This window comes from Tenrec ecaudatus, chromosome 16 (assembly GCF_050624435.1).
Source record: "Tenrec ecaudatus isolate mTenEca1 chromosome 16, mTenEca1.hap1, whole genome shotgun sequence".
NCBI lineage: Eukaryota > Metazoa > Chordata > Mammalia > Afrosoricida > Tenrecidae > Tenrec > Tenrec ecaudatus.
This window is the reverse complement of record NC_134545.1, coordinates 46,945,088-46,964,272: the sequence shown is the minus strand read 5'-3', so window position 1 is coordinate 46,964,272 and position 19,185 is coordinate 46,945,088. Positions and strand designations below refer to the sequence as shown.

The window sequence follows — 19,185 nt, the reverse complement described above, 5'->3', positions numbered from 1 at the left end:
CTCCACCTCCCTCTGGCCAGCCCAGGGAGGGGCAGTCTCTCTTAAGATTTGCCTTGACTGGGGTCACTGTACTGGGGGTGGTAGAGGACGTTGCATAATCAGGAGGCATTCCTTGGTTGCAAGGCCCTGGAACAATCTTTTAAGTTTTCTACCTAATGATGTGTATGTCCCAACCATGGTCCTGTCCCTGTTTTACTGATCCTGTCACCAACCATGCTTCTGTGACAGGCTGCTTTGCCCACCCGTGCCCTTTTTAAAGCTTGGTATCTCAAAGAACCCTTGGATGACATTTCAACCTCGTGTGGGTGGCTTCCCTCATCCGGATGACGGGTCTGTGTCTTTGTCTCTTTTAAGACTTAATAAATGCTCTTTGTAAATCATACTTGGAATGGGGTCTCTTTTGTCCCCTAAAACACAAGTTTCTCCAAGATTTTACAATATCAAAGAAGGCTTCCATACAGATTCAAGGCTAAAATGTTTCCAGGTGGGCAGGGAGGAGTTAATCAGTATGCTTAGATAAGAGTCAGCTAATTGAATACACTAAAAGTCATGGTAATTTAAGGAGGAAAACTACATATTTTCTGTGACATATTTCCCAATTAATATGGGCAGAGAGAGGCAGGGATTTCAAACAATTGCAACTATCTATTAATTGGGAATTAATATATATACATGATAAAGCCAAGACAGGCCAATCAACTGTCACTGAATCGATTCAGAGTCAAAGTGACTTTGTAGGACAGAGTCAACCTGCTCCCTTGGGTTTCTGAGGCTATAAATCTAATTTTGGGGAGCAGGAAGTCTTACCTTTTCCCTCTCCTGGTGAGAGGCTCCTGGGTTTGAACTGTCGATCCTGTGGTTCTCCCAATATGTAAACTGCTATACCCCCAGTGCTCCTGACAGATATTAGTTTTACCAGCACTCACATACTAAACCATACATATTTTACTCTGTTCTGAAGATGTACTCTTAGGGGTCCCTCTGACAAATGGTCCTGGTGACTACTGAAATGTCCAGTGGGAAGGTGAGCCTTTTTGGGTGATTTCTAGAACACACGTTTAAAGGGTGCTGGAAGGCTATGTCCCATTACACCAGTTTGAAATGAATTACGCTTGACTGGGCAGCACAGGCTCTGAGCACGGTTGACTAGGTGTGTGTGCAATCTGATTAGGTTTGGTGAGTTAATGGTTGCACATCCAAATAAACAGACTTAGTACATTCACCAGACCCACCAACTCCACAATTTACGGTTTTTTGGGCAGAAACTGAGTGTGAAACCACGTTAACATTACATTTGAGGTTTCACCTACTCAAAAGAGAGGGAATCCATGACTGTTCCCCCAGCTATCATGACACATGACGATATATATTCGAGGTGAGGTTTAAATCTTCATTCAAATCCACAGCTAGCACAAGAAGACACCACAATATTCTTTAAGACAAGCTGTGGCGCTCAGGGAAGTTTTGTTAATCATCCTGATACAAGAAGAAAAAAACACTGACTCGGTTCTTTGAAGCCCGAACTGGAAAAGATCCGTAAATTAGCCGGGATAATTGCCTGGCATAGGGTCCCCAGAACTACTATCGGTCCAAGTTTTAAAAGCTGTCTCCCTCAAATTCAACCTGGCACACATCAACTTAATAAAAAATATGAGTTCTCGGAAAAGTGTAGTTCAATTTAAGTTGATAGAGGCTTTCTGATGGACAGCAGAGTAAATTCCTATATCTTTGCTTATTATCACAGTTGGATAAATGTTTACACCTAAGTGAGTAGTTGAAAATTTTATGTAAGAGAACAACAAAACAGTACCACATTTCTGCTTAGAAGTTCAAAATTTACTAGGTATAAATAAAGTTTCACATTCCAGAGTGATTTCAGTCAGTGATGAATTATTTAAGTTTTATAGACTTCCATGTATCAGGAAAGGAGTCCTGGCTGTGAAATGGGCTGCGTATTGCCTTGTGAACTATAGATCAGGGGTTCAAATGCACCAGCTGCACCTCAGAAAAGAAGATGGGGCTTTAGGCTTCAGTAAAGATGTACAGCCTGGGAAACTTGACCAAGCAGTTCTACTGTGTCCGACAGGGTCGCCATGAGTCAGCACTGAGTTGATGGCAGTGTTTTTGTATCATGAAAACAAGGGGTCCTACTGGCACAGTGGTTAAGCGCTCAGCTACTCAGTGAAAGGTCAGCAGTCATAACCCCAAAGTGCCCCGTAAGAGAAAGATGCAACTGTCTGCTTCCATCATAATGACAGTCATGGAAATTCTTCAAGGGAACCTCATTCCATCCTATAAGGATTGCTAGGAGTCAGACTTTGGTATAGTTTATCACAAAAATAAAAGAAAAGCAATCTTTTGGTTTGTTTTAACACACTACCATTATGTCACAGTGAAAATTCCTCAACTGGATTATAAAATGCCTCACAGGAAAAAACTAAATCATGCTGTTAGTCTGGGTTGACTATAGAAACAAATCCAGAGGCATTAATATGTGTAAGAGAGCTTTATCTACAAGAGCAACTGAATATTGAGAAAACACCCCAGCCCAGTCCAGGTCAAGTTCCTAAGTCCTTATATCTGATACCAATCTATAAACTCTTCAGACTATAAACTCGTCATACTCTGTCCTAGAACTTCAGAGGCTTCCTCAGAGATTCTAAACGGTGCACAGGAGCACATGTTTGTCCAGAGACAGAAGGAACTGGGATAGGAGTAGAACAAGCATTTGGATGGCTTGGATCACAGGAATATGTAGCTTTTGTCTGGTGAAATGGAAAGTTTTCTCTCTTATAGAAACTATTGACACACAGTGTTCGACTACTACTCTGATCTTCTGGAAGAAAAGTCATGAGACTAACTCTCTAGAGGTAGTTAATGAAAGCTGTTGGAGAGGACGAGGATGACCTTAACATGTGCTGGATGGTATAAAATGGTAAAAACTACACAGGGGCACAAAGTTTCTACTAATGTTGGTAGAATAACTATTGATATTCAGGTAAGGGGTCATGCATAAAGGGGTCATGGCAATGGTTGCCCAACATGATGAACACACTCAATGTCTGTGTATTATACATCTGAAAATGGCTGAGTTGGCAAATACTTGACCAAATCTAAAAAGAAGAGAGGCAATAAAGTATCTGAAATGAAATCACCGTAGAACATAAAGATAAATCAGTGGACCGGCCTCTGCAAGGAGTCAACTGGTGGAAACAGAGGAATGGTGTTAGGCACAAGGACAATACTACTGGGGCAGCATGTCATGGAGCTGGTGTTGACATAATCTTCCTGAGCCAGCCTTGAGGGAAGGTTATATCCCATTACACGTTTGACAATTCTAATCTTTTCTCAGTTTATCATGAGATGTTACCTATTGGTATAGTTGTGAGAATTTTTGTTTTCTTTACATTGAGCTGCAATCTATACTGAAGCCTGAAATTCGTGATCTTCATCAGCAAGGGCTTCAAGTCCTCTTTCAGCAAGCAGGGGTGTGTTATACGGCTGTTAGGTAAGCCTTCCTCTACACCTGATGGCCCATTCTTCGTCCTATAATCCAGCTTTTCTGGTTATTTGCTCAGCATACAGATTGAATGAGAATGGTGAAAAGACAATCGGATGCACATCTTTCCTGATTTTAAACCAGGCACTATTCCCTCGTTCTGTTTCACAACCGCCTCATGATCCATATACAAGTTCTGCTCAGTACAATAAAGTGTTCTGGAATTCCCATTCTTCTCAAGGCTGTCCACACAGTTGAGTGTCTTTCCATAGTCAATGAAACACAAGTAAACATCTTTCTGGTATTTTCTGTTTTTAACCAAGATCCATCTCAATGACATCCCTTGTTCCAGATCCTCTTCTGAATCAGCCTGAACCTACGATAGGCTCCCTGTCAGTGTACTGCTGCAACCGCTGTTGGATTTCTTCAGCTATGTTACTTGCATATGCTATCAATGACATTGTTCTATAGTTTGAGTGTTCTATTGGGTTGCCTTTCTTTGGGATGGGTTCAATGGATCTTTTCCTGTTAGATGGCAAGTTAGCTGCCTTCCAAATTTCTTGCCATAGATGAGTGAGTGCCTCCATTGCTTCATCGGCTCGTTGAAACATTTCCATTGGGATTCCATCAGTTCCCAGAGCCTTGTTTTTGGATAATGGTTTCAAGGCAGCTTGAAGTTCTTCCATTTTCAAAAGCCTTCCTTAATATCTCCTACTCGGGCAACCATAACAATTGTGTAAAAAGTTTTAATTCTTTGCTAACTCGCAATTAGAATGCTGTCTGAGTGACCTTTCTCAAAGTCCAATTCTAAAACCACTTCCCCTTTTAAGTCTTTCAATGGCTTCAATCGCTTTAAGAAAAGTGCCCGCACTCTCCAGTATGACAGCACTTCATGATCTGGCTCATGATTTCTACGGGAAATATTACGCTCCAGTCTTTCCAAACGGTTTCATTTCCTGGGAAGCACCACCTTTCTTCTTTTCACTGGCTATTTTATTTTCCTAGAATTTATTTTTGTTTCCAGTTTGTCTGATACATCCTTATCCTTTAAGGCTTTAATTTCTACCAACATCTCAAAGCCTTTGGAAATGCTACCTGAATCTTCCCTCTCCTGTCTTCCTGAGCAGTGCTCTTTCATTCCACGTTTGATTGCTCCTCGCAGGCATTTTGCTATTCCCATAGCCATCTGTGCACACTTCCGTTATTGCACTTTTCTTCCTACACAGTAATGGTGTCTACCGAGCTGGCTATAATGCCCTCACATTCAGGAGTCCGGTTTCCTTGTTTTGGTATCACCATCATCTAACACAATGTCTTGTACCTATCTAGATACTCAAAAATTTTATGGGATTAATGACTAATATTGTACATTTGGGGCTTTTGTTTATGTTTCTGGTAAGTATACTGGCTGGCTATCTAATCTTAAAGAAAGGCTGGTAAAAACACAGTCATCCTCCAAAAGATTTTTTTTGGCTATTAATTATTTGAAGAATTTTTAAATGATAACAAATGACAGAATTACTTTATATCTCAATAGGTTAAGTAGCTTTAATAAGTATACTATCCATGCTAATGTTGTGGTAGACTGAGCAAAACAAATCAGGAGAGGTTGAGTGGAAGGAAAATGTTATTCAATGACAAGAACAATGAGAACCAAAAGCAGCTGGGCAATCACGCGTGCTATTCACTGAGATCTGAGACGCCAAGCTGATGTAATACATGACCTTCTCAAGTGGCCTTTGTTTCGTCTGATTCAACAGGCTAGCATGCATTATTGATTCACAAATCACTTTGCAAAGCTGGCTCTGCTTCCTAAGACACTGTCTAGACCAGTGGTTCTCAACCTGGGGTCGTGGCTTTTTTTTTGGGGGGGGGGGCAAATGAACTTTCACAGGGGCCGCCCAATTCATAACAGTAGCAAAATTACAGTTATGAAGTAGCAATGAAAATAATTTTTTGATGGGGGGGGTGTCACCACAATATGAGGAACTGTATTAAAGGGTCACAGTATTAGGAAGGTTGAGAACCACTGGTCTAGACTCTTCTAATGTATAGCTGGCTACAGTCTAACGGTATTTAAAGAGATTTTCTTTGTGAAAGAGAGAGAAGACACCTAATAGAGTTCAAGCCAAGCTGATTTAGAGAGAAAACAAACAAAACATGGAAAACTAGCTACTTTCTATCCATCAGCACAGTTATCACTAGTCCTATAAATTGACATGCATTTAATAGACTTATTCTGATAGAAGTCTGCAGCTAAAGATGGCTGTACCCAAATCCAACCAACCCAAATACACTTCTGTCAAGTCAATTCTGACTCATAGCAATCCTTTAACAGAGAGTAGAACTGTTTCATTAGGTTTTCAAGGCTGTAGTCTTCATGAAAACAGATCAGAATGGCTAATGGTTTGAACTTCTGACCTTTTGATTAGCAAGTTCTATGCAGCCAGGGTCCAAAGATGGCTGCAGGAGGGATAAAAATGAGAAGACTTATTGGTATTAACACCACAGACCTCTTTCAGCTCAAGCTTCCTCATTCTAAGTCCATTAAGTCAAAGTTGATCTGCCTGTAGGTCTTAGATGAGAAACCCAGAGACGCTTCCCCTTTCTTTTAACACACTTTCATGTTTAACACTTCTTTTTAATGATCGCTGTAAGACATGGTCTTGATGGTACAGAGCATTGTTATCAATATGAGAATCCCTAGGAGATACATCAATTTAAATTGGTTTGAGAGAAAACTCACAAATAAGGACAATCATGTTGTTTGTCCCTTCTCTTGACCCTGTCCCAGTGTGCCCTTACCTCTTCTCATCTAGCCTATAACCAGAACAAAGACCAAAGGAGTATTTACTACTTTATATTATTTAGGCAGAATGAATTCCAGAGTTAAAACTGATTCTAATATCTCCATCTATAAGAAAACATTCTTTTTATAGGTATTTTCATTTCATATAGAAGGTTCACTTTTTATTTAAGATCAAATTTTCAGACGCTTACTCTGTGACTTCTGGGATTCATGTCCTATTTAAAATAACTGCTCCCATTTAATAATTACAAAATCTCACAACAAGTTTTTTTAAATAACTAGTGCCATTTTATCTATTTACCCCACATCTAGTACAGTACTTATGTCCCTGTACAAGGATTTATGGCCCACTCTTCTCACTTTTATAAGCTTCTGGGGAGCAGGGAACATCTTTTGTTCATCTTTGTGTCTTGGGTATTTAGCACAGATCCTGAAGTCAGTTAAAGTTTGTAGATAATAGAATACAGAGTCATATGGCTTGGAAGTAAATCTCAGCTCCCAAGGTATGAAGCTTTGGGCAAGTTGCTTAACATTTTATGCTTCGTTTGTTAAATATAGGTAAGTATAGTATAAGGCTGTGAAGAAATGACTGATAAAGATGAGGAAATTAAGCACTGAACTGTGAGTTTACAAGCATCTTTCTTTATACGCTTCATTTTACAGTATGGCATTTCAACTAAATTCTATAGTATATTGCCTTGTGTGAGAGTAAAACTTTTGTCACTGCATTCTGAATTACAAATAGTTGGCATAATAAACTTTCATCTTTTCTTCTTTGTTTTCTAAATCCTCGTGTGTTTCCAGTTTGTGTTCTTCCTTCTTCCCCACCCCTTCTGAACTTAGTCCTTGGGCAGATGCTGCCTTATGCTCTCATTCCTTCGTGTGCATACCTCCCTAATGGTACTGTTCCCCTTAGAGACCTGTCTATTGTTTGACCGAAAATTAAGCCACTGGGCTGAGGAGTTGAGTTCTAGATCTGAAGGGGACTATGAGGGCCACAGTCTTGGGAATGAGGATCCCACTGCAGTAGCCTGCTTTAATTAGCCATTTTGTATTAGTTGTCCTAAGTGTATTAGCCCAATTGTGGCCACTTTGTAACTACTGTAACTCTTTTTGCAACTCTGACCTGATACGATTTATTTTTGTAATTGTTGATCTTGCTTGTAAACCCACTTTCCCCTATATTTTAAGGAAGCTTTATGAAGTCATGTGTCTCGGGGCAGAAACTGAAGAGGCATTCAGCACTTGCTGCATAACAATAATAATCGTGTAAGTTACACAACTTCCTGTTTCTCCACGTAGCATCACTCCACCTGTCCCTATACCTTGTGTGTTCCACAGTAGGAAAACTCCTGTCTGTAATCACTCAAGGTCAGAGTGGCTTAGGAGATAGCCGACACTCTGGGCACCAGCCAAATAAACCTTTGTCCTTTTGACACCATACCGAGCTCTTTTTTTAGCTTGGCAAAATACCACCAGTCTGCATCTCACCAATAAGCCTGGTCCTTTTAAAAGAAAGTTGTATTGGCATACAGCTCATATATTATATAATTTAATAGCTGAATTATATTAAGAAGATTTGTACATTCATCACCACAATCATTTCGGAATATTTTATTCTCATACTCATTGTTCTTAGCTCCCCATCTCTTCCTATGCTCCCCTACCAAGGCCAGGCAATTTTCAATCCAGTACTGTCTCTATAGAACTACATACCCTGGATTTTATACACAAAATCATATAAAACACACAGAGGAAGCAAACAAAGAAACAAGGACAACAATAACAAGAACCAGGGAAAAAACAACAGAAAAACCTCCAAAAAAAAGACAATAGAAAGATATTAAAAAATTAACCAACTTCAAAATGGGTCAAAAGGAAAATCAAACGATAAGGTACTACATTTTTAACCTCACTACATCTGCCACAATCGGCTTTACAGTGCTTTGTCTGATAGCAAGGTTACACATATCCCTTGACTGATCAGGGGGTAACACCTGAGGCTTAATCCATGTGGGGACCCTGTAAATGGATTTTGGGCTTCGACTGCCCTCCACAGCCTTCTGAAAACCAGAAGTCTGGTCTTGTTAATGATTTTGACTTATGTTCATTATTTTTCTGTTATTCTACCTAGGACCTTCTAATATGATCCCTTACAGGTAGCAGTAGCCAGACAGCATTGAGTTCTTCTGATCTCAGGGTTTTGGAGGCTGAGGGTCATGCGTTCCATTAGACCAGGGGTTCTCAACCTGTGGGTAGCGAGCCTTTTGGGGGTTAAACAACCCTTTCACAGAGGTGACTCAATTCATAAAGTTGAAGTTATGAAGTAGCAATGAAAATAATTTTATGGTTGGGGGGGTCACCACAACATGAGGAATTGTATTAAAGGGTCACGGCTTAGGAAGGTTGAGAACCATTGCATTAGACTACTGCATAGATTCCCAAACTCATTTAGCCTCCTGCCCACTTTTTAGAGAGAAAAAAATGTATTCAATGCCCCCTGGCAATGACTTTTGTACTATAGCCCATAATCTAGCATAAAGTACAGGTATCTGCTAGACATTGGGCCTCTCCTCAAGTACTCCCTCAATGCAAGAGCACTTTGTTCTACTAAACTGTCATTTCATGATGCTCACCTTCCCAACACGATCGCTGATGACAAATGGGTGCATAAAAAACATGGTGAAGAAAGCTGTTGGTGCCCGGCTATCAAAAGAGACAGTGGCTGGGGTCTTAAAGGCTTGAAGGTAAACAAATGGCCATCTAGCTCAGAAGCAACAAAGCCCACATAGAAGAAGCACACCAGCCTGTGTGAGCACCAGGTGTCAATGGGATGAGGAATCAGGCATCAATGAACAAAACAATCATATCATTGTGAATGAGGGGGAGTGCAGAGTGGAGATCCAAAATTCATCTTTAGGCAACTGGACATCCCCTTACAGAAGGGTTACGAGGATGAGACAAGCCAGTCAGGGTGCAGTGTAGCAACGATGAAACATATAACTTTCCTCTAGTTATTAAATGCTTCCTCCCCACACTATCATGATCCCAATTCTACAAGTCTGGCTAGACCAGAGGATATACACTGGTACAGATAGAAACTGGAAACACAGGGAATCCAGGACAGATGATCCCTTCAGGACCAGTGGTGAGAGTAGCGATACTGGGAGGGTAGAGGGAGGATGGGGTAGAAAGGGGGAACCAATTGCAAGAATCTACATAGAAGCCCTTCCCGGGGTGACAGACAACAGGAAAGTGTAAGACAGACAGTGTAAGACAAGACAAAATAATAATAATAGTTTATAAAGTGTCAAGGGTTCATGAACGGGGGTGGGGGAGGTGGGAAGGGAGGGGAAAAATGAGGAGCTAATATCAAGGGCTCAAGTGGAAAGCAAATGCTTTCAGGATGATGATGACAACAAATGTGCTTGACACAATGGATGTAGGTATGGATTGTGATGAGTTGTATGAGCTCCCAATAAAAGGGTTAAAAAAATATAGGTATCTGCTTTTGCAGCCACCCTGGATCATTCCCAGGAGACCTGGTGGCACAGTGGACACGAGGTGGACTGCTAAAGGTTAGCAGTTCAAAACCACCGGGTGTTTCTTGGAAGATGGAGCTTTCCACCCCCTAAAAACTTACACTATCGGAAACTCACAAGGACAGGTCCACCCTGTCCTATAAGGTCACTGTGAGTTGGCATCAACTCAATGGCACCAAGTTTGGTTCAATTTTGGATTATCCAGCAACCCCCAGGGAACGGTACTGCTCACTCTAGGAAACAGTTGTCTATTGGACGAATTGTTTCCATGTGTGTTCAATTGTCTTCACTCTTCTTTCCTCCAGACAGGGTAAGACCAACAGTTACACGAACTTAAATGGCTGCTCATGAGTTTTTCAGACTCTAGTTGCTACTTACCAAGTAGGATGGATGACATATGATTGCAGACTATGTTCTGCCAACTGACCTTGGCGAACCCTGAGATGTGACCTGAGCCCAGCCTTAGTAGCTCACTCTTTCAAGGTGCTCAGAAGTTTTCATAATTTTACCCCCTGTATGCTCCTCCACATTCACAGATATATTTTCCGTGTAGGTGTAGGTAAGTATAAATGTGAAATGTCCTGTTAAATCTATATATATTTGTGAGGGCACTCCCCTTCTCCATCACGCACAAGCTCAGCTTGTGTGTCTGTTGATTTACCTGCAGATGGTAAGATTCTGTAAAAACATGAACTTTTTAAACACATGGATACACAGCTCATTCATAACTTGACAAGTAGTTATATTCTACCCAAAATTGGCTGTTATATGATTTGAAAGACAGAAGAAAAAATTTCCACTGGAGAAAAAGAAAATTTCCATGGTTTATATATAGCTCCTTTTGGGGGATTCTTTTTTTAGTTTAAAATGAACATTAATGATGTCCACTGATAGGAAGATCCTGGAGATTGCCAAGTATTAGAAAGATAGCACTAACTTTTCATTGATTTTGAAATTGCAACCCAAAGCCTATTGCTATTGAGTTGATTCTGATGCACAGCTATCTCCAACAATTATCTGCGCTTTAACGATCAGTTTGAAAGGTCAAATTCAGAAGTGCTAAATCTTTTTAAAAAATCATGCCCAGATATATTTTAAGCAACAAGCATCATTTTCAAAACTCTATTCTTCAAAAGACATGAAACAAAAAGCACATTTTAGTATACTTTTTACATACTTTAAAAACTTTGTAGAGAAATGGAATTAAAAGGTAATGGAATTTCCACACAAAAATTGTAAAGCCTCCTTGTCCTAATTATCAAGGTTGCATTTAGACTTAGAAGCAGTTTTACTATCACCATTGACATTCTACCCTATTTTCAACCTGATCTTTAAGGCAGAAAACATATGGACCACAAGTAATACATCTGAGAGAGAGAGAGAGAGAGAGAGAGAGAGAGAGAGAGAGAGAGAGAGAGAGCAAGCAGAATTTCCAGAAGTTAGTTTTAGTTTTAGATTTAAAAAGTGCTCCTCTATCATCTTAAATTTGCTCGCCCTGTGAGTTAGCTAACCTGGTAAAATCAGGGTAATATATGGGACCTTCTCCAAGATATGATATAGGAAAAATATATGATTAGCTTTTGACTCAGAAGCAATGGCTGAAGAAAATGAAACTTCTATTTCACTGTCTACATTTCTGTTTGTTTGTTTAGCAATGATTATTTCCTATAACATCCCTTAGTGCCACCAGCAAAAAAAGACTATTAGGTTGGATATAACATATTTCTGATTCAATTGGTTAATTCTTAGAATATGAGCAGATGGCTAGGTTTATGAAATATCAGGGCGCTTCAAAAAGTCTGTGAAAAATGGAATGAAAAGATAATGCAATTTTCCATAAACTTTTTGAAATCTTCTTATGGAGTAAAGATAAAATAAACGATACAAGAGGAACAAGAAATAAAATATTTCCTATTCTTGGAAGAACAACATTTTCTTGCTTAGAAGGCAAGAAAAGTTTTCTAAGAGGAAAGGGGAAGGTAATGTTTGAGTTTTTATATTTCCCCACAACTTGCAACAATACTATTTTAACTACCTAGGTTTCAGGTAGGTTCTTTTTTAACATTTAGGCAAATGATATTTGTTATGGACTTTCCCCATCTGCCTTTTATAAGGATAAAGCAGTTCTTATGGACCAAGTGCTTTAAGGTCCTTAGGAAAAAATATACCAGTTTAAGAATTTTATTATTGTAACAAAATATGAACGTTGCAATTTTCCTATGGTTAGGATTATTATTTTAATTAGCTAAAGTTATGACTAAGTAAAATTAGCCAGTTATAAATATTTCAATTAGCTAAAATATAGATAAGTACCCTTTCATAAACTTTTTAAATGGCTTCTGGAAAATTCAAAAGGAGAAATGAAAAATAGAGATTTCTTACTATCCACGCTATGCTCCAGAGGCACAACAGGGAACCTCACTGAACACACTTCATTTCAGTTCCTGGTCTTAGTGAAACCAAGAGTCAACTCTTATCCCGGCGTTAACATAATGGAGTCCTTTTCCAGGAAGCAACCACAACAGAAATACTAACAGAGTAAAAAGAAACACCTGCTTTTGCCTTCTGGTCTCCGTGCCTGAAATCCCTTGGCCTCGAAAGGCACTGAGATATGTGACCCTTCATTTTGCCCTCCGCATCAAGGCAAGAGAGACGCTGAAGTCTACGTCAGCACTTCAGGGAAAGGGACACAGAAACATCACATCAGACTCCACGTTCAGAAGTCAATCAGAGGAGGCGTAGAGTAACTCAGTCTGAAAGCCAGTGTGGCACAGACTGAGCTGGATGTGTGGTGGGTGGGGTACTGTTTTCTCAATTTTGTGAGGTTTTATTGGAAATTCCACTCCCAACAGTGGTTTATTATGGCACGATCAGTGAGAGAACCAGAAAACTGCAATTATTTTTAAGATCAATCCCCTCATGGACTAGACAAAAACCATGCCAACCTAAACCCAACCCCAACTAACCAAAATATTTAGAAACGGAAATAGCACGGCTACTGTTCTGGTTCAACAAGCGCTGACTGGTTCTCTCTTGCCCTCGCATCAGCTGTGGTTGTTGAAGCAGATGCATCACCACTTCTGAGTCTGCAAGTAGAAGCGAATACCCTTTGAAAAGCAAACACAGTCTCTTTCTCGTAACCCCCTTCTTGACTTCAGCTTTGTGCTCTGAACGAGACACGGCGTGACCTACCAGCAGCACTTGCTGGAGGTGAACTAGGGCAGCTGCAGGCCTTCCAACTGAGTAAATGCTTACTGATCTTCACCCTCTGTAACGCACTCGCCGTGTAGTGTAAAGGATAGAGAAGCCACCTCAAGGAACTTGCCTTAATTAGGAAAATCTGTTACGTTTTGCTTTTGAGGTAAATACTCTTGATAGAGGACACATTTTCAAAAGCAAGGACAAAAGCACATTTCAAAGTTTGATCTGATTTTTATTTCCATGTTTTTTTGTTCCCTTCCTAGAGAATGAACACTAAATAGGATTCTTATTAATAACGGGAATTCAGCTGTGATTTTTCAAACACTGTCCCATTGGATTAAGTGGGTGGAAGAGGTGGTAGTCGTCGATGAAAATCTTGGGGAAATACTGGGAGTGGTTAGAGAAGTAAAATATGTACTCTGAAAACAGAGTCATTTTTCCCCACCACTACTTTCATGTGCTTTTGTCATGCTATTCAGCGGTGTGGAACTCAAATAATGTTAAGACGGGGCCCTGAGAAATATTAGTGAGCCTTATAAAACAATTTCAAGAAAACAGAGACATTTTTTCGCCAGACAGAAGTAAACCTAGATGATATTTGAGAAATGTATTGAACTGAACAGAATCAGTAGCCAGTTGATTACCCCAAACCCCACATAATTCACACTATGGAGGAACCCTGTATTATATTACAGGATTGTGCCAGGGCCTGAGTGGACTGTGGGTCTAAACTGAGTGGAAAAGTAACTTGCAAAGCTCTAAACACAGCAAGATCCCTTGGGAACTCTGAACACAGGTTTACCGTGCATTTTGTGTTTGCAGCTATTTATTGCCGACATACAATTTCACAGGAAGAGCTTTCTATTAGCCCCTCAACTCTACCTCCTGGCTCCTCCCACACGGTCAGCAGAAGACTGGGGCCTGTTTGCTCTGAACTCGGAGTCACTCCCTCCTCAAGCGGGGTCTCCAAAACCAACAAAGGTGTTCCACGTGGACCCTTTTAACTTTCACTCCCAGAGCCACCGGGCGCTCTCACGGAACGTGGTAATTCCTCCCGGCCGTCAGCCTGTCCACCTCCACCAGTTCCCCACACCTGGAGGTCCACTGGGAGAATCCCCCCAGACAGGCCGTCCCATCCCAGTGGCTTCGGTGCACGTGCGTGGGACAGTTCCCGGAGCCCCTACCTCTAGCTTTAGAACATCGTGCTGAAGTTTACGTTGAAATTCCAGGAAGTTCTTGATTGTCAGCTTCCCCTTGAGATCAGCGCCAAAAAAGTAGGTTGTGAGGGCTGAACACAAGCCCGACTTGAGCGTGTTCCCAGTGGTAGGGCGATCTCTGTGCCGCATACCCATGCTGGTTTGGGAGCGGATGATGCTCTGAACCTAAGGGAGAAGCAGACAAAGCCCACCCAGAAACAATTACATTGTGGGGCGTAAGTAGAAAAGTAGCTTTAACGGCTTACTACATGACCGCACGGTTACAATTTTCTCTCAATTTTCCTAGTGTTCCTATCCTGTAAATCCTGTTCTTATCCTCATTTTAAAGATGAGAAGGCAGAGCATACAGAATAAATGATTACTTACTCTGGGTCATGTAGCCAGTAATAAGCAGGGCTCTCACACATTGAGATGCTCTGACAAAACCTCTTTTCAGAGGGAAAAAAAAAACACAAACGTTTTTAAGGGTCAACATCTCATACACAATTATCAACCTCATGGCAATGCCTTCCAGATGTTAAAATCCCACACTTCGCTGCTGATTCAGCAGAGCTGGAGGCAAGGACTTGATATTTCAGGATGTAACAAACACATTTACTGGAACGGCGGGTGAATACAAATGGCGTATGAGATCATTCTCCAAGAAACGAAGGGGATTAGTTAAATCTTTGAGTCAGCTTTAAAACTATTTTTGTTGTAGAAAATATACAGGAAAAACATATGCCAATTCTCCCATTTCTACATGTACCATTTGGCAACACTGACTGTATTCTGTAAGCTGAGCCTCCATTCGCACTCTAGTGCTCTGCACCGACCCTCCTCCTTCAACCTGCTTCTTGAGAAAGGAGAATTTTTTGAAACAGGAGACACGTGGTCTCACTGTGCAAATAAGATTCCGAGGCAAGTGTGTTTACTATAGCTTATTTTATAAAACCAGTTCCTACAGGCATTTCTATCTCTTTATTACCTAAACACCAATAAACAGATATCCACAAAATTAAAACTAGGATATAGAAGGATAAGTAATAAAGTATAACATCACTATCCTTAGGTGATGATTTTTAAAGTGCAAGTTACAAAAACATAAAATTTAAAATGAAATATGTATATCACAACATCTTAATTACATCTTTTTGTTTTATCCATGATCTCCAACCATAAAAACTTACTTTTTTTCCTCAACAAATAGCATTAAAAACATTATTCTCTTATAATAATGGGGGAGGCCTGGTGCTATACTGGTTATTCGGACTATTAGTCACAAGGTCAGCAGTTTGAATCCACTGAAGCCAACAGCCACACCACATCAGAAAGACAAGCAAGGCTTTCTACCCCGGTAAACTGAGTCTAAGAAGCTCACAGGAGCAGTTCTACCTTGTTCTGTAGGATCACTGTGAGTTGGAATCGACTTGATGGCAGTGAGTTTGGATTTGATTTATTATAATAAAAAGGCCAAAAAATTGCCCCCCAAAAGTGCTGTTGCTGTTGTTGTTAGGTGCCATCGAGTCAGTTGTGACCCGGAACCACTCCACACACAATAAAAGGAGACACAGCCGGGTCCTGCTTCCTCCTCGCCAGTGTTCTAATGGGTGAGACTGTTAGTCTATCTCATGAAGGGCCTTCTTTTCTGCTAAACCCTCTGCTTTATCAAGCATGATGTTTTTCTCCAGGGACTGGTCTTTCCTGACAACATGTCCAAAATAAGTAGGATGAAGTCCTGACATCCTTGCCTCTTCCCTGCCCCGCCCCCCATAGATGTATTATTATCTAGGATTCCATACCATTATCTATTCATTCACTTTTCCATGAATTTCTGAAGCTTCCTCGTATACTTGTACACATGAGCACACACAGAGAAATGCGCAGACACAATGAGACACATTCTTTTACGTAAATGGAATTTTACCCTGTAGCTCATTCTTTTTACTTGACAGTGTGACTTGGTCAGTGTTTACATATATAAACATGTATGAGTGTGGAGTCAAAAAGGATTGCTAGCAGGCTTCCCGTCATACAGAAACAGGTTTGCTCCAAACAGAACATGCTTACACAATACTCGCTAATCAACGATGGCTGCAGACAAGTCCCTCAGAAACTCACTTGTCTAGGTGGTATTGGGGTGCCTTCCAAACTGGCTTCCAAGGGGGTCTGCTGGGCCAGTGAAAACCAAGGCAGAGATGTCAACTCAGAAAGTTATGGTGACCTTTTTTTGGGATTTCAAAGGGGTTGTGGTCATGCTGACAGATTTTACCAAAGGACAGAGGGCATTAACAGGGCTCACTGGAAAGAAATTTTTAACAAAATTGGAAACTCTTGGTGAGAAAAAGGCCAGGAAAGTTACACCAATTAATTTCTCCCTCCATCATGATAGCGCACTGTTCATTCTTCAAGGGCAGCAAGAGCTATCTTTGGGAATTTTGTTGGGGAACCTTACCTCATCCATACTAGAACCATGACTTCTTTTTAGGAACATGTTTGACCCCCTCAAGAATGCCTGAATGGCTACTTTGATGAGGTGTAACTTGAGGAGCACAGAACTCTTCTGGGAAGGGTTAAACTCACTGCCATCAAGCTGGTTCTGAGACTCGGATAGAACCGGGCAGAACTGGCCCTCTGTGTTCCAAAATTTTAACTCTTCCTGCGAGTAGAAAGCTTTGTCTTTTTTTTTCCTGGAGCAGGTGGTAGTTTTGAACTGTTGACCTTGTGGTTAGCAGCCCAACTCATATCTACTATGTCACCAGTGCTTCTATCGCGGAAAGGCGATGGTTGTTGTTAGGGCCTGACTCACAGTGACCTATGTACAACAGCATGAAACCCTGCCCTGTCCTGATTTAGGATGGTCATTGGAATAGAACTCTGCTGTAATGGGGAATTACATGGACTCCTGCAGGACAGACCACTTGCCTGTTCAAACTCCTCCATGTCTACTTCTCCATCTCCATTCAAGTCAAACATCTTGAAGGCAATTTCGAAGTTTCTCTGAGGAGCTGAAAGTAAAGAGGAAGGGTAGAAGGAAGACATGAAAGAAGGAAGGAAGGGGAAAGAATTGGAATCAAGGAAGGGAGGAAGGAAAAAAGAAAGGGAGAGAAAAGACATTTAGAAGGCATTGGCTTAAAAAACTTGTGTAAGAAAAAGATGGTTAAACAATACAACAAAGTCACACGGGAATCATAAACGGTAGTGTGTTTATCTACAGCATAGTTTCTTTCACACACTTATTTGGTATACTGCTCCTTTCAGAAAGATAAGTTACTCAGTGCCCCGGCAATTAAATTTTTTTGTCCTCTAGCCTTTAATCCAGGATTATAGGTATCTGCTTTTGCAGCACCCCCTGGATCATTCCAGCACCATCCCCCTCTCCCAGGGGTAGTATCCTCCATTTTGAGAAATACTGGTCCAGGCCAGTCACTTAACAATGCTCAAACCCAGCAGAGTCTGGCTGTAAAGACAGCAATTCTCCATCATTGCATTGCATTGCATTACTTTCTACCTTACATATATTTAGTTGGCTTTCTTAGACACAATCTACTTAGTGGTTTAATATTAATGCTGCTTTTATGATGCTTATAGCATTATTTACTTGGGTAATAAATTCTGAGTTAAGACATACAGCTGGAAACTAACAAGCTGAAAAGCTAAGTCTCTGCCTTGTGGACCAAGCTAGCTTTCTCCTGCGTTCTGTCCAGTTTCTCCACTGCTAGTATCATCAGGAGTCTTCAAGATGTCATTCTGTTAAGATGTATCACTTACTAGTTTACTCATGATCACTGAAGTTCTATATGGGTAGGCAGAAAAGGTCACTGTAATTTCTAACTGAGAAATCCTGGTGGCGTGATGGGTGAGCACTGGTTGTTAACTGAAACACTAGCAGCTCACCTAGAGATTATGCAGGAGATTATGCTCCCTAAAGGAAGGTTACAACCTAGGACACCCTATGAGGCAGTTTGATTCAATGACACCCAATAACTATTACTCTCTCTGCCATCGAGTCAATTCTGACCTTATATAAAGGGCAGGGTAGAATTGCCCCCGTGGGGCTCTGAGACTGTAACTTATGGGAGTAGAAAGCTTCATCTTTCTCCCAAAGAGCAGCTGGAGGTTGTGAACTGCTAACCTCGTGGTAAGCAGCCCAATGTGTAACTCTCTATGCCGCCACGGTGGTGATACAAAAGTGACTGAGAAATTTACACTTAAATGCTAAAGTGAAGCTGAAGTTTAAAAAGGCAAATTGAAAACTGGAAAGTCTAGTAGGGGCAATTTCTCTCTCAATGGAAGCTTCTGTTGCGTCTATTATTTAAAGAGGTATAACTGGGACTCAGAGTAGTTACTGACTCACATGTGACAGTGGTGGTAGCAGACGTTTCCTTAAGTTACATGGCTTCCCGTACAGAGAGAGAGAGTTATGATAATAAAAGCATACTCTTTATTCTGATGTATTTTGATCCAGACACAGAACAAACTCACTGGTTATATCGGTTTGGAGTATTGTCAACCCCTCAGCTCACTCCACATTCTATGCCCAGCACTTTGGGCTGTACCAACTGGAGACCCATAGGTGACATGGGGTCCACCGACATGTTTTACATGCCTTTAAAAATTCTGAATAAGAATCTCTTAAATAGGAATACCTTCTTCTGCTTTTCCCTGTTGTCTCACACTGGCTCACATTTTTTTCCCTTTACTAGTTAGGAATTCTTCAATTTATTAAAACTTGGCATAGAATTCATCTGAGTATACTCTTGCTTTAAAAATTCTTTGTTTCAGGTGAAAGTTTACCCTAATAGATGGTTATTATAAGCTGTCCAGTCTACCCTAGTAAGCCCAACTGTGCAGCTTGAATGTCCTTCAGTACCGTCGGTTCTTGATCACATATGCTACCTCTTGAAATGGCTGAATGGCAACCAGTTATTTTTGGCA

At 40.8% G+C, this 19,185-nt stretch overlaps 1 protein-coding gene across 1 annotated transcript in view; it reads right to left on the bottom strand.

Moving 5' to 3' along the window:
• MICU1 (mitochondrial calcium uptake 1) overlaps positions 1–19,185 on the bottom strand; it is a 209,022-nt gene that overhangs the window by 86,462 nt on the left and 103,375 nt on the right. Inside the window, exons 7-8 of the mRNA XM_075534108.1 lie at positions 17,173–17,255; positions 14,236–14,433 (exon numbers count right to left, since the gene is read on the bottom strand). Of these exons, the coding sequence (XP_075390223.1) occupies positions 14,236–14,433; positions 17,173–17,255 (281 nt within the window). The remainder of the gene's footprint in view (positions 1–14,235; positions 14,434–17,172; positions 17,256–19,185) is intronic.